This window comes from Mustela nivalis, assembly GCF_964662115.1.
Source record: "Mustela nivalis genome assembly, chromosome: 10".
Classification (NCBI taxonomy): domain Eukaryota; kingdom Metazoa; phylum Chordata; class Mammalia; order Carnivora; family Mustelidae; genus Mustela; species Mustela nivalis.
Window position 1 is genome coordinate 7973157 of NC_139029.1, and position 15499 is coordinate 7988655.

The 15499-nt window shown below is 54.7% G+C and overlaps 1 protein-coding gene across 6 annotated transcripts in view; it reads left to right on the forward strand.

The window, feature by feature from the left end:
• TNFRSF8 (TNF receptor superfamily member 8) overlaps positions 1–15499 on the forward strand; it is a 62043-nt gene that overhangs the window by 1938 nt on the left and 44606 nt on the right. For all 6 annotated transcript variants that reach the window (XM_082687668.1, XM_082687665.1, XM_082687667.1 and 3 more), the window contains exon 2: positions 11240–11327. In XM_082687668.1, the coding sequence (XP_082543794.1) occupies positions 11240–11327 (88 nt within the window). The remainder of the gene's footprint in view (positions 1–11239; positions 11328–15499) is intronic.

Below are 15499 nucleotides of genomic sequence, written 5' to 3' on the forward strand. Positions count from 1 at the left end.
CCCACATCCTAACCGACTTTTGATCTTATCAGAGTTTTTATTTTTGTCAATGTGACCGGTGAAAAGGGCCATATCCTTGTTGTCTTAATTTGCATCTCTCATGGGCTCAGGCAGGGGCATTTCGTGGCAGGAATCCGGCTGTCTGTGGGGGATGGGGACTGCCTGCCCGGCCTCGCCGGCCTCCGACTCCCCCAAGGCTTCTTCCGCCTCTGGGATTCCAGCAAAGTTTTAGGAAATCATCATAAGAGGGAAAAAAAATCCCAGGTCAGGGGTTGAATTTTAAATTCTTTTTTCTCACCGTCTGCTTGGAGACGCCATCATCTTGTGGTGGACGCCTGAGGCCGGAATGACTCCCCGCTGTGTGTCACCTTCTGAGAAAGAGATTGGGCCTCTGATGCCTCGCGCTACAGTCTCCCCAAGAGTGGTTTTGGTGAAGGGACCTGGGGTCACTCTGTTGGGAATCCTCAGAATTCTTTGCCCTCAGGCCTCCCGCTCGCCCCCTCATCCGGTCACCTAGGGGTCGGTGGGTGGGTGGTGGCAGGGGAGGGAGGCCCAGGGTCGTTCCGTGACCTCTGCAGACTTCAAATTCCTATCATCCTCTCCCAGGGCTAAAACTACCACAAAGCTCCCTCCGGCACCCAGATGTAGGCTCTGAGGCTCCCGCTGGGCTCCGATCTGCTGAACGAGGCTTTCCTGGGGTGACTCATAAGCTCTACGTGTCTCTCTTCCATCAGGGCTTTCCAGGGCCAGTGACCCCACACAGCCGAGTGCTAATAGTGGGTTTTAGGCACCAGCAGGAAGGCACCTCCATGCCGGCTTGTCTGGGAAAGGGGACTTTTCCAGCCGCTCTGGGGCTGTGCCGATGCAGGATTTCACCCTATGCACCAGGCAGAAGGGACCCAGAGCCAGATGACCCATATGACGCGGGGGAGGAGGTGTGGGCTGGTCTCCCTCCAGGGCCTCCCCTTCCTCAGAGAGTGGCCTGGGCAGCCAGGAGCGCACAGTGGGGTTTGAGCGGGGTTGGGGGGGACATTAGTCAGCTTGAGATCAGTCAATGCTGGAAGAAGTGCAGCATTTACTGTAAGTTTCTGATTCTGCTCCCACTCATCTCTGACCTAGACTTGTTTCTTGGGTTGATTGTGATTCATTCTTCAGCTCAAACGCACCTTCCTCCAGGCCTCTTTTGCCTCCGGAACATCATCGGAAGGAAAACAGGGCTGAGGGAGATCTGGGTCTGGGTCGCCCCGGAAACTGGGGGTTCATTGGCCCAGACGGTTGGTTTAGCCCAGGCTTGGCTGGGGTGGCCTCATCGGGCTCATGCGCTGACCCTGGGGGGGCCCGTCTGGGGTCACGGCCGCCATTTTCTAGACGAGGAGGCAGAGGATGGTCTTGCCAATTGTGCCAGGACGGGTCAGGGTCTGAGCGGGACCAGAGCTACAGACCTCAGGGACAGAATGTCAAAAAAGGCAGCTCGGCAAGGCAAGACCAGTTCTCCAGCTTCTCTCTCCCCTGCTATCTCCCCTAGGGGCTGTTGGGGCAGAGGGAGGGAGGCCTCATTCCAAAATCTTGGCTGTCTAGGGTCGAAAATCACTGGCATTCTCATTGGCCTCCACGGTGGGGAGGGACCTTTTCTATGCGACCCAATTCAATTACTCACTGACTTCTTGGGTCCTCGGGGATATTCCTCCAAGTTCCCATTCATTCATAAAATCATAAAGGAGCAGCTTCTCTGGGCCTGGCCCGTGCTGGAGTGCTGTGGAAAGGTAAGCCATTATTAAGCTCCTCGTGAATGCTAGGTACTGAGGGTACAGGATGAAGATGAACCGATCCTTGCCCCCGAGGGTGTGGGAAGAGGGACCCAGAGAGGAGAGACTAGCGCTTGTGGGGAGATCTGCCCCCGCCAGTGGGAGCCCACAAAGGGCCCGTGCTCACCTCCACCTGCACTGGAGGGAGAAAGCTTTTGACACGGGGGGTGAGGGTTGAGGAGAGAAGGGGGCCAATGTCCTCGCCAATGGCCCGGTGGAACAGCATGTCGGCGAGGGGGTGTGGGCATGGGCTCTTGAAGCTCCCTCGTTGGCTTTCATGCAAGGTCTCTGGGCTTCCAGGAGGCGCCCGCCAGATGCGGTTCCTGCACTGGGACAGGCTGAGTTCTCTCTGTCCACACAGTCTCGTGGTGGAATTGGGCGGGGGGGGGCCTGCATCCCGGGTCCCTGGCTCCCCTCCCTGTGCAGGCTGGGATGACAGAGGTGGTCCCGGAAACAAGCTGGCCCTTCTAGCAGGTGAGCTGACACGGGGACGAATCCAAGACACCTCCAAGAACGGACAAAAGCTAAAGTACCCGGGCAGGGGTGGGGGAGGGGCTCCCTATCCTTTAAAGCCATTCAGTTTTCCGTGGCAGCCGCCGTGTCCCTCAGTGGCTGCTGCTGCTGGGTCTGCTAGCCCCAGGGCTGGTGGACTTTATCCCATCCGAGGTCTCACTGAGCGTGAAGCCTGAGTCTTTGCTGCCGCCCCAGAACTTTCAGGAGGACGGTGATCTGAATGGCTGGCTCAGGCAGCTGGGCCGGGGGTTCTCTCCGGCAGGAGGGGCGTCGGTGAGAAGTGAGGAGCTAGCAGTCACAGAGTTTGGACTCAAGGCCAGACCTTGGTAATGTTGACTGACTTGCCTCCATGCTGTCCATCCTCTCTAGTCTCCATTGCTCTATAATCTTCAGTGGCTCCCCATTGCCAAAGGTAACGTTTCCCAAAGTTACTTCCAGGGAACAGGCGTTCCATGAGGAAAGGGTTCTGTGACCACCTAAGATTGGGAAACAATTTGTCTCTCGGGCCCCCAACTTTTCCTTGGAGAATCGGAGAGTGAGCAAGCACAGAAAGGCCCTAGATTTAAAATGTTAACCTCCCAGATGGAATCCAGGGCTTGGTGGGTTGGTCGTATTTCTTTTTTAGGGTTTTTGGCTTGTCACCTGAGGACGGTGGGTGGAACCGGTGTTTGGTGGCACACCGTGTGGGGAATGGCGAGTACGTGCTGCCCATCTGGCCCCGAGTCCTGGGCCTCTTCTCCTTCTGCTCCCACGGTCTCACCCTATAAACCGCCGATTTCCCATACTACTCTGTTTTTCCCTCTTCAGACCTTCTTCTCTGTGGGGCCTTCTGCCGGGGAAGCTCTCCCCTTCCTTCCCTCCTGCCAAGATCTTACTTTCCTTCGAGAAAAAGTGGAAGCGCCCCTCCTCCGAGAACGTGTCGTGAATCCCCCCCCCGCTCGGTCCTGTTCTCTCCCTGTTGCGTGAGGCTCGCGGCATCTTGCGTGGCATCGGCGATCCCTGCGTTTGTCTCATTGTGTCTCCGAGGTTCTCCTACAGTCCTTTGTTCTGCAGGCTGGTGCGTAGTGTCTCCAGCGGGCCCGTCGCGGGAGCTGAGTTCGTGAGCTGGGACTGTCCGGCACTGGCTTTTCCTGAGGCCCCCAGCGCCGGGCCCAGCTCCCAGTTCCCCGCAGGCCTTTAGGGAACGCTCAGTGGAAGGAGACGTGGCTTTTTTCTTGGTCTTCTGGATTGGGGCTCTGGCTGAGTTCCCTCCCAGGCCATCATTACCACGCATTCAGCGGCTCGGAACAACACAGAGGATCATCTTTCTGATCTGCGGTTCCTAAATCCAAAATGGCATTGGGCTGGACTGGAGGTGTGGGCAGGCCTGCGCATCTCTGGAGACTCGAGGCGGGAGATGCGTTGCCTTGCCTTCCCAGCTGCTGGGGGCATCCTGGGGCTCAGGCTCCTTCCTCCATCTTCACGCCGGCCGCAGACCCCTCTCTGATCGTCCCCAGCTTTCCCTGATCGGACTCACCTGCCCTTTCAAGGATGCTTCTGATGGCCCTGGGCTCACTTGCATAATCTAGGATCATCCTATTTCAGGGTCACTCGTTAGCAACCTCAGTTCCCCTCTGCCACATAAAGAGGTATCATCGTCGCTTCTGGGGTTTTGGACGGGGACATCTTGGGAGGGGTGCTCCTCCGCCCACCACAGACGCCTTCTCGTCTTCTCCCGTCCCGCAGGGGAGAGTTGCGGGGAAGGACGGCCACTGTTCTGGTGAGCACCAGCTCAGAGAAGGTCTTAGCTTTTCCTTGCATTCTGCCAGCGAGTGCCAGACCCCCTCCTTGGGGGCTGTTTCTGGGTCTACTGTCTTTGGGTTTATCTCCAGACACAGGCCTGGCTGCATGGAGCCATTTGCATACCCCCCTGCAGCCCCCTGGAAGCCAGAGGTGGGAACTGGGAGAGAGCCCCCCACCCCCCGTCTCCTGCTCTTGGGCATGAGATCAAGGAGGGATGTGGCCGGCTGACTGAGACTGGGGTGGACTGTGTGTCTGTGGGTGTGCTTAGGGTTAGGGAGGCACACAACTTCAATTTTAGGTGGTCTCTTGGCCTGGAGCTCTAGCTAGCCCTGTGGGTAGAGAGCGGGGCTCAGAATCCCCCAGGACGGGGATATGACCAAACCCAGTCTACTGACAGAATAACCCAGGGCTGTAGTCAGCAGAATACTGGTCCCTTAAAACATCCGTGGCCTAAACCCTGGAATCTGTGAATATGTGCCCTTACCTGGAAGAGGGGACCTCGTGCCTGTGGTTAAGGGTAGAGACAGTGAGGGGGGAGATCGGCGTGGAGTATACAGGGGGGCCCACTGTCCTCGTAAGAATCCTTCAAAGAAGGATCTTTCCTGGCTGTGTCAGGGAGAGACGATATGGAAGGAGAGGGAGATGTGACAGAAGGATTTGCCCCACCAGTGTGGCCTTTGCAGAAGGAGGAGGGGGGCAGTATGCCAAGCAATGCCATCCAGGCAACACAGCAGTTTCCAGAGGGTGGGTCTTCGCTGACGGGCCGCATAGAGGTGGGACCTCGGTTTTCATGGCAAGGAAATGGATTCTCCCCCCACAGCTGCTGGCAAGGATGCCGCCTGCCCACACCTTGATTTTGGCCGGCTGACACTTGACCTGGACTTGGGGGTGGGGTGAAAAGGGAGGGGTCTCTGAGGGAGTGGCATGAAAGACCAGTGGGAGAGGGTGCTGGACAAGGAGAGAATGGGGTGGTCATGCAGGACCGTGTCCAAGGATGCCGGAGGGAGGAAATGAGGTAGGGGTAGAAGTGGGGACAGGAAGAAGGTGGGAGAAGGTGCTGGAGGATGAACAGGCCAGCTGGGTCTCCTGGGCCGCTGCCCGCACTGTGGACTTTATTCATAGTTTCATTGGAACCCTTCAGCAGGGGGCAGGGAGGAGACCAGGCCTGTGTCCGAGAAGATCCGTCTGGCATCTGCGCTGAGTGGGGCACAGGGCCCGGGGCGGATGGGAGGAGGGCCTTGGATGGCTCCCGGCAAGTGCATGCTGGGGGGTGGTGAGGAAGCGCTGGTGAACTTGAGGGTAGCACTGGGGATTAAGCAGGCAGGACTAGTGACACAGAACGTGGTGGATCAGAGCCCACCCAAGATGGGTCGGTCCAGATCCCGGGGCTAACACTGTCCAGGCAAGTTTCTTAACCTTCCTGTGCCTCGGTTTCCCCACCTGCAAAATGGGACAGATGTAAAATGGTCTAGACTGGGACCTGAGATTTTGCATCTTTAGCTGCTCCTAGCCCAGGCATCTCACCTTGAATGACAGAGGCAGGGATTGCCTGGGCTAAGGGTGGGATGCTTCTCCCAGCTCTGCCTGCCTCTCGTCCCTTTGTGCATTTTGCATTTGATCTGGCTCCCCTAGCCTCCAGCCCCCCACCTCCAGTATCTTGGTCCCTGCAGGTGCAGCCCAGCTCCTGTTCGCTTCTAGGCAGCCAAAACCAGGTGGGGCTTTTTGAAAGTGAAATTTACCAGGTTTTGTAGGGAAAACCAAACCAGCCTGAAAACAGGCAGGTTTAGAAATGGAAAGGTTTCAGGCCACTCTCTTTTTATCTTGATGCCACCAAGGTCAGGCCCCAGTCCTCTGGTTGCACAGCTCATTACTCTGTGGACACCTCGCTCTGCCTCAAGCCTGCTGGGGAACCCCACCCAAAAGCCCCCCTTGCAGTCCCTGGGCTTCCCCCTCCCACTCTCTCCTTTCTGATGCCCCTTCTCTTCCAGGGGCATCAGAAACTGATGCCAAGGCCAGTTCCCCAGGGGCAGCAGGAACTGATGGGCCATCCAGGGTCTGGACCTGTGGCCAGGGGAGATTGATGGCGCCTCAGTGTCCAGGGGGTCAGCCTTCTTGGGGCTGCTCTAGTGCTGAAGGGGAAGGGTCTATGTGAATGGGCAGTGGTGCAGGGCAACCTGGGGGCTAATAGGGAGATTGCAGAGAAATAGGAAAGAGCAGGGCCAGAGGTGAGGCTCTGGGGCGTGGGACTGGGCTAGCTTCTGGGCATCATGGCACTATGTAGGTGAAGCTTAGGACGCCAGATGCCACCTCTCTCTAGTTTATGGGAAGGTGGGGTTGTCTCCCATACGGGAGCAGCAGCTCCTAGAGAGTATTCGGGGAGCAGGTCAGCTCTCTGATGGGCAATAGGGGCTCAACGCCCCCATGGAGTGGTCGGGGTGGTCAGGAGTCCCCTGACCCCAACTCAGATCCTGCCTGCCACCTACGTTGGGCAGGTCCTTCTCCACTCCGAGATCAGTTTCTGGGGTAGTAGGGTCTCTCAGGACTGTTGGGTTCAACAACTGTTGTTGTGACTTCTACAGCACGTGTGCACTGCTCTGGCCCCATTTCTGGGCACCTGTAAAACCATGCATGACGTCATCGGCAAAAAAATTCCCCACTGTCTCTGCCGGAGAAGGTCAGCCACAGCGGTCTGGGGGCATCTGCGGTGGTTGCTGGGGGAGGGCGCTGAGCTGTGCCTCCACCTGGACTCAGCCGCTGTCTCTCTTCCTCCACAAGCCCCACACGAGAACAAGGCCCCCACTCTCCTTCCAGGGCATCCTTGCTGAGGGCCCAGCGCCCCCTGGTGGCAGCCTTGGATTGACAAGGTTTATTGCGAAAATTGTTGCCATCTCTTTTTTGAGCACCTGTTACTGGCAGGTGTGGTTTTGTACAATTTCATTATCTTTCTCTCTCCTTGCATGTAGACATAAAGAACACAGAATCAAATATAAAGTCCATATTCAAATGTCACCATCTATGTCAATATTCTCTTTTATAGCCCCACTCAGATTCAGAATCCATTCCAGACATCGCATTCAGCCTCACTGTCCCATTAGTCTCCCTATTCTGGAACATTCCATAGCTCTTCTTTCTCTTTCACGCAAAGAGTCCAGGCCAGTTGTTTTGTAGAAAGCCCCTCACCTTGGGTTTATTTGCTGTGTCCTCATGATTTGATTCAGACTATGGACTTCTGGTAGAAAGAGACCACAGATGTGATACGGTGCCCTTCCCAGCACAATAGACTGTCTTTACTTTAGATGGGCAGCCTGTGGCCCAGAGAGGGGGAGACAACTGGGGACACAGTGATGCTCAAATATCCTCTTGGCACTTAGTTGCTGTGTGACCTCAGGTGGGTGACTGAGCCTCTCTGAGCTGTAGTTTCCTCATCAGTATCATGGGGGAGGGGTGATCTGGCCCGAGAGGGCTGTCAGTGGCATAAAGGAGGAGATGTGTGACTGGGGTGGAGGGCATGACGGGCAATACCATGGATTCCCTATTCTTTTCTGCACCTTCCACCGTCCCCCTCTGACTCAGGATGTGGTAGCAGGAAGTGGAGGGTAAGAATTCAGGCTACTGTCAGCTGCACCCCCCCCCCCATCCAGACCCTGGAGAGACAAGGGCCTGGACCTACAGCCTCCTCAGAGTCCATAATTATCAATAAGATGAGTGGGCAGCCAGAAGGGGAAAACCCAGGCCAGCGACCCAGAATTTTCCCCACACTCAGCAGGCCTGAACTTTTGCACCCCCCACCCAGCTCCACCAGTAGGCATCCAAACTCACTTGGTTAAATGTTGGGGGGCAGGCAGGTCTCTGTCCCTAGCAAGGCTCGCAGAAGCTCCCCAGTTTACAGGAGAAGAAGGAGGTCCTGCTGGAGGGAGGGCACTGGGTGTGGGTGGGTAAAGACAGTGTCCTCGAGTCGAGGCCTCAAGTCCTGGGGCTCTGGATTAAGTGAGAAAGGAGGTACACAAGTGCCACAGGACTGGTGGGGCGCAAATGGCAGGTTACATTGATTTCCCATTTATATGGTAACATTTCAGATGCGCAAAAAGAGGGGAAAAAAGGATAATGTGATCAAGACTCTACATATCCATCTTCCAGCCACACTGGCCTTCTCCTGCTCTCTGACATGATGGAAGGACTCATTCATTAGTGTTCACTGTTCCCTTGGCTGGAGAGAAGAGCAGAGAAGCCCCTCAGACCAGCCAGGCATCTCCCCTATGCGGGGAGGGTTAGGAGACGGCTTCTGTTTTCTCCCCAAACCAAGAAAGCCCATTCATCTCATTCATCCTACAAGCGGCCACCTGGGCTCTGCCAGGCACTGCCTGCCCGGGAGGCTGCTGGTACAGAGGTGGGACATAGCTCCCTCTTCCCTCTCCCGTCTCCCTCTTGTCTCCCTTCCTGGAGCCTAGAAACCTGCTTCATGTTCCCCTTTCTTCCTTCCTTCCTTCCTTCCTTCCTTCCTTCCTTCCTTCCTTCCTTTATTTTATTTATTTTAGAGGGAGAGAGAGAGAGAGAGAGAGCATGAGCAGGGGGAAGTGGTAGAGATAGAGGGGCTCCCTGCTGAGCCAGGAGCCCTACGCAGGACTCGATCTCAGGACCCTGGGATCGTGACCTGAGCTGAAGGCAGATGCTTAACTGACCAAGCCACCAGGTACCCCATGCTCCCCTTTCATTCCACCAGAAGGACAAAGTTCCTCCCCCAGGATGTCAGCAGAGATTTTCTTCTCTCAAGCTCCTTCTGACAAAGGGACTAAACTTATTTATTCATTCATTTATTTATTTATTTATAAAAGATTTTATTTATTTATTTGACAAAGAGATCATAAGTAGGCAGAGAGGCAGGTGGGTGGGTGGGGGGGAAGCAGACCCTCTGCTGAGCAGAGAGCCCGATGTGGGCCTTGATCCCAGGACCCCGGGATCATGACCCGAGTCAAAGGCAGAGGCCCAATGCACTGAGCCATCTAGGCACCCAGGACTTAACTTTTAAAGAGCCCTGGAAGTCTATGGGGGAACTTGTTAAAATGTGTATTCCTGAAAAAAGTGAGTGTTGACCCCTACTTTACACCATGCGCCAAAATGAAACCTGACAAGGAAGGTTCAGGGATATTATCAAGCAGGTAATGTGGGAGAGCATCTGAATGACATTGGGCTCCCAAGTATTTCTTATAAAGGACATTGACCATGAAAGAGAAGATGAATAAATTGTCCCTCATTAAAACTAAGAACTTCTGTTCATCAAAAGGCTCCCTGGGTGCCTGAGTGGCTCAGTTCATTAAGCGGCTGCCTTCCACTCAGGTCATGATCCCAGGGTCCCTGGATTGAGTCCCATATTGGGCTCCATGCTCAATGGGGTGTCTGCTTCTCCCTCTCCTTCTGTCCCTCCCTCTTCTCTTTCTCTCTCTCTCTCTCTCACTTGCTTTCTCTTAAATAAATAATCTTAAAAAATAAACTAATTAAAAAAAAAGTCTCCCTTAAGAGTGGCACCTGGGGTGGCTCAGTCAGTTGAGCATCTGACTCTTGGTTTCATCTGAAGTCATGATCTCAGGGTCTCAGTATCAAGCCCTGCAGCAGGCTCCACGCTCTGTGTGGAGTCTGCTTGGGATTCTCTCCTCCCTCTCCCTCTCTCCCTCCCTGGACTCACATGCTCTTTCTCTCTCTTTTTCTGAAACAAAATAAATAAAATCTTTAAAAAGGGGGGGGGGTCCCTTAAGAAAGTGAAAAGGCCAGCCACAGAAGGGGAGAAGGTATTTATTATTCATTTATTTACCAAAGGGTTTGTATCCAGAATATATAAAGAGTTCCCACACATCAATAAGAAAAGTCAGACAATTCAACTTAAAAAAAAAAGAAGAAGAAGAAGAAGACCTCATTCAGGTCTTATAAAAGACAATATCCAGAAGGCTAACAAACATGTAAAAAGATACTCAACATCGTTATGCCCCTGAGAAACGCAACATAAAGGATATAATCTAAGGCCGTCGCACACTCAGCACTATGGCTAACATTTTTAAAACTTACTCTACCAAATGTTGACAAGATTGGGGAGCGATTGGAACACTTACACACGGCAGTGAAGGGTCAGTTTAGAAAACTATGGGGATTCTATCAAAGCTGAGCATACCACACTTTATGGCCAAGCAATTCCCGCCCCCACCCCAGGGTGGAGTCCAATAGAAATGTGTACATTTGAGCACCAAAATGTATGTATAGGGCTGTTCCTAGTGGCATAATGATCAGGAGTGGAAACAACACTAAGGTCCATCAAGAGTAGACTAGATAAATCAATTGTGCCTATTCATTCACGTGAGGCAGCACTACGCAGCAATGAACTTGAAGGAACAGCTGCCATTTGCAACAAACTGTGTAATGCAACAGGCTTTGCAACAAATTGTAATGTTGAGTTAAAGAAGCCAGTTGCAAGAGAGCAGAGATCATTCTACCCATTGAAACTCAAAAGCTGAACAAGACCAGTCTACAGTAGAGAAGTTGGGTTAGCCGGTGCCTTTTGCAAGTAGTTCATGGAAAGGGGCACGAGGGAGGGTGCCAGGTGCCAGCAACATCCTGGTTCTTGACCTGGGTGCCAGCTGTGAGACACGGTCACACTGGAATAATTCAGTGGGTATGTCCTTGAGATGTGTGCACTTTCCTGTAGAGCATGTTAGACCACAACAAACAGATTTGCCATATTGCTGGGTCCATGTCAGAGGCCAGGTAGGAGGCAACTGAATTAACTAATCTAGGGGAGAGAGGATGGGGACCGGGACCAGGTGGAGGAGGTGGGGGCGGGGAGAACATTGGTCCAAAGAGGCCAAGAGAGTTTGCTGATGGGTTGGATGTGAGCCTGAGAGGAGAGGGCAGAGCCAGGTTTGGGGCTGAATTCTGGAAGGCTGGAGTTGCCATCACACTCCTCCCTCCCAATGCAGCAGGTCGGAGGCAGGTATGAGATCTGGTGTTCCTGTCCGGATTCTCCTCTAAAACTTGAGGCTCTGTCTCAGGCCTGGTGCTGACAGTCAGTGGAGACCTGGCCTCCTGGGATCCGAGGGGCAGGAGGGGTCTGTGTCTGGGACCAGCCTGGTCTCACCAATGTATCCTGCCCTCAGGATGGAGTTCGGAGGAACGCCTGCGAGGAAGGCCCCAACCACTCCTATGACCAAACTACTGGGAGGTGCTGTTACCGCTGCCCTGAGGGTGAGTGGGGGTGCTGGGGAGGGACGGGGTTGGGGGGCGGATTTTTGTCCCCATGGTATAAAACTCTGGGGTGATTGGTGAATGGGCAAGATGAAAGCCCATGTTGTCATCGTCACGTTGGCTCTAGATTTCTGAAGCTTTTGCTCTTAGTCCTGGCTGACCCCTTATGAACCCTTACCATACGCATGCCGGTCTGAGAGCCTCAGAAGCATTGCACGAGCTCCACAGCATCCTTTATTAATCCCATTTTGTAGATGAGGCTGTCGAGGGTGCTGTAAGCTTGGGTAGCTGGCCCAAGGTCACAGAGCTGGGAAATGGGGGAGCTGGCGGGGGGCTGGGGACTGGAGCCCAGGGTTCTGTGACCCTGGAGCCTGGGCTCTCGACACCCCCAGACTGCCCCTCATTTCTGAGTCTGGAAGCCCTTTGCAGTCCTCATCTTTTCCAGCCCAGAACGTGCATTTATCTCTGGGCTAGCTGAGCCCTAAATCTCTCTGGAACCAGGCTCCCTGCTCGGCGCCCATTCCTGGGAGGCTCACCCAGCACCAGCACCATGACTGGCTCTGAGTAGAATATCAGCTTGCCTCTCGCTCACTGGGCTGGGGCGGCTCTGGCCCGAAGAGGCGAGCGGCCAGAATGGGGTGGTGAGGCTGTCATCCTTGTGGTTGTTAGCAGAATTCCCAAGGCACTTCCAGTGGCCTTGGCTGGGTGGGACACGAGTTAGAGCTGAACTATGGTCTCTGATCTCGGGTGCAGCCTTGAGTGGGAAAGATGCTAATTCTGACTGTGGAGGGTGTGAGGACTGCCTCGTGCTTGGAGGACAGGAGGCCACTGGAAGTGGCGGGTGATTTCGGGATAGGTAGGAGCTCACCTAACCATCCTCTCAGCCCGCCAGCTTTGCTGTCTGGAGGGGGGCTCCCGGCCACGGTGCACAAAATCATCCAGGGTAAGTGGCCTGAGGCGGACGGGAAGCCCAGTCTGTCCCGAGACCTACAGCCTCTCTGCTCCACCACAAGGGTGGACCGAGCCCAAGCTCAGCACCCCCTGCCCCGCAAGGACCCAGAACAACATTTTGGAAAAGAATCGGATATTTTCTATCTCCAAAAATGTTTCAAAGTTGTCATGGTAGGGAAAAGAGTAGAAATCTATTGGATTTTCTCACCTTTATTTTATGGGTTAGTGTGGGTTTTGAAGTACATACAAGGTGGGCGCCTGTGTTTCCCTTAGTGCCTGGGACTCCTGTGCCTGACTGGCCAGCCCCCTCACCAACTCCCCATAAGCCTGCCCATCCCCCACCTAACCCTTCACCCACTCTCTTACTTGCCCACCCCTCCCCCGTCCTATGTCCTTCACCCCCTCCCCATTCCTTCTGCCACTGGTGCCCTACTCATGCCCCCATCTGGCTCAGGCTGCTCTTGCTGCCATAACAAAACACCACAGATGGGGAGTGGGGCTGGGGGGTGCGGGTGGGGGTGGGGCACGTCCACAATGGACATTTGTTTCCAGACCATTCTGGAAGGCAGAAAGTCCAAGACCAAGTTTCCAGCAGGGCTTCTGGTGTAAAGCTCCTCTTCTTGGCTTGCAGACAGCTCCCTTGTCATGGCTGAAGGAGAGAGAGGAGTGGGGAAGAGAGAGAGAGAGCGCGAGCAAGAAAAGAGATACATTTCCCTTTTTCTCTTGTAAGGACCACCAACCCTGTCGGATCCGAGCTCCACTCTCCTGACCGCATTTGTCCTTAATTACCTCCTGAAGACCCTGTCTCCAGATAAAGTCCCACTGGGGGTGAGGGCTTCAGCATGTGGATTGGAGGGGGCCACAGCTGGGCCACAGCACCATCCCCCTCCCATGCGGCGCCATCCACCCACCCACTCCTCCCTTCCCACTTCCGTGTGCTCTTCTGCCCACCCAACCAACAACCGTTTATTGCTTCAACTAATCGTGAGGTCACTCGTCACCTTTTCCACCCTTTTCCCCTTGGCCTTTCTTCTGTGCTTTCAAGTCTCTAGGCCTTTGACATGCCTGTCTGCCCTGGGATGCCCTCTCCCACCGCTGCCACCTCCTGCAGTCCCGGTACTGCCTCCTCCAGGAAGCCTTCCCTCACCAGCCCAGTGCTATGGGGGGGGGGGCACGCTGCTTCTCCCCAGGACAACAGCAGTCAGGACAACTGCAACACAGGGCTCTGTGACTTAACACAGGATCCATAATTCCAGCTGCAGGAAGAAAGACAGACACTTTCTTCCCAGCCACTCCACTTCCTTCACCCCTGCCTGGTGCAGTCCCCACAGGGTGTAGTGGGCGGAGACAGAGTGACACCTGCCCGGCGATGCTGTGACTTGGGAAGAGAGGGCTGCCCTCCCCCCACGTTCTCTCACTGTGGCCCAGTGACGGGGGTGGCTGAGCGCCTTTTGCTGGTGTGGTGGGCGGGGCATTTTGCTGGAGTTTTATTGACCCGGTGCTTCCGGCAAGCAAGAGGAAAAGAGAAAAACCCACAAAAACCCCTTCCTCGGTCTCTGGGGGAAATTTCTGACATTTTGCCCGCCCTGTGCAATCGGGCTCAGCTGAGCGGTGCGGCAGTGTTGGCCGGAGGTGGGTTGCTGGAGGAAGGAAACCGGGAGACCTTTGAGACTGAGAAGTTTTGATGTCAATGAGTCTCTCCTCTCACCCAGCCTCGGATGCCCTTTGTAGCATCCTTGACAGCTGCTCCCCAGTCCTCTGCTTACACACCCTCAGTGACGGGGCGCTCACTCACTGTTTCATAACAAGGACAACAATTATTGCCGATGGAGCATGCTTTGTGCTGGCCACAGTGCCAGCCCTTCACCTGCATTAGCTTACTGAATCCTGACAGGAAACCCAGAGAGGAAACTTGGACTTGGTTCAGAGATTTTCCCAGGGTCATATGCTAGTAAGTAGCCTGTGGGGGCCTTATTGGAGCCCCTACTGGCTATCTCTTAAAGTCTGAGTGTGGCTAACTCAGAAACCTGAGCCCTTTCCTCTTAGCTGGTGCTGACAGCTGGTGCAAGACAGAGCATGTCAGCGAGGAGCCCCTGTGGGGGCTACAAACCCCCTCCTATTCTGCCCCTTCCTTCCTGGATCACCTTCTCCTTAGTGCCCAGAGTGGGAGGAGGGAATCCTGCAGAAGTGTGAAGCCTGCTTCTTGTGAGCGTGGGGGGACATCGTGAAGACAGGTCCCACGTTATACAGAGAGCATGGCTTGCCTGGGGCTGTGTGAGTGTACCCCATCATGTCCCAGGAGCAGAGGGGATTCTCCAAGGGCTGTGAGCAGGAAGGAGGAGGAGGAAGCCTCCTTGGCCTTCTGGCCCTTGGTCAAGCTTGGAAGACCCACAGTTCCCTTCCCGGTCTGTTCTCCCTCATTCACCAAGAGGGACACATGACCAACATCTTCCAGTTCCAATTCCAAAGCCCAAGAAGAAAGCATCCAATGGTATAGATGTCCACCTCTGCTCTGGTTCCCCCTGGCCCTGGGCCACTGCTTGAGGGAGAGGACAATTCTCCAAGAAGGGCAGCTTATGGGCTAGGAAGCCCTTCCAAAACGTGTCTATTGCCCCAGGCTGTTAGAACTTGGGGTGGTGCTGCTGGCAGCCATGGGAACACACTCCCAGGGTATGTGGCCTGACTGAGGGGTCTTCCTGGAGGAAAAGGAGTCCTGGGAATGAGCAGGGGTTGGCCGGGCCAAGGTGGGGAGGGGGCGTGCTCTGGGAAGAGGCACAGAATATGCAAAGGCCTTGAGGGGAGCAGGATGGACCCCTGGAGAATTGGGAGGGTTTTATTTGGCCAAAGGCCAAGCCCAGGCCATTTGGGGGAACGGAGGAGGGGCTGGCGGCCAGACCAAGTGCAGAGCAGTTCTCAGTGTGAGAGTTTCTTTGGCCAAAACAGCTGGGGCCTGGTTGCCTGATGCTGCACCAGAGGTGAGAGAGGGTGCAGGATTGTTAGCACAAACTTTGAGAACATCTGGAGTCAGCAAAGCGCCCTGGGATGGAAGGGGAGTGGCTGGAGACAGATTGCGACAAAGGGACCCATTCTAGCACAGTCTCTGCAGGCCCTGAGCCTTTCTCTGCTGTTTTTGTTTCTGATTTTGAAAGTGATTCAGTGCAGAAAATCTGTGTGGAGAATGGGCAAAGAAGAAAATAGGAATGAATCAGGGCTCATAATTC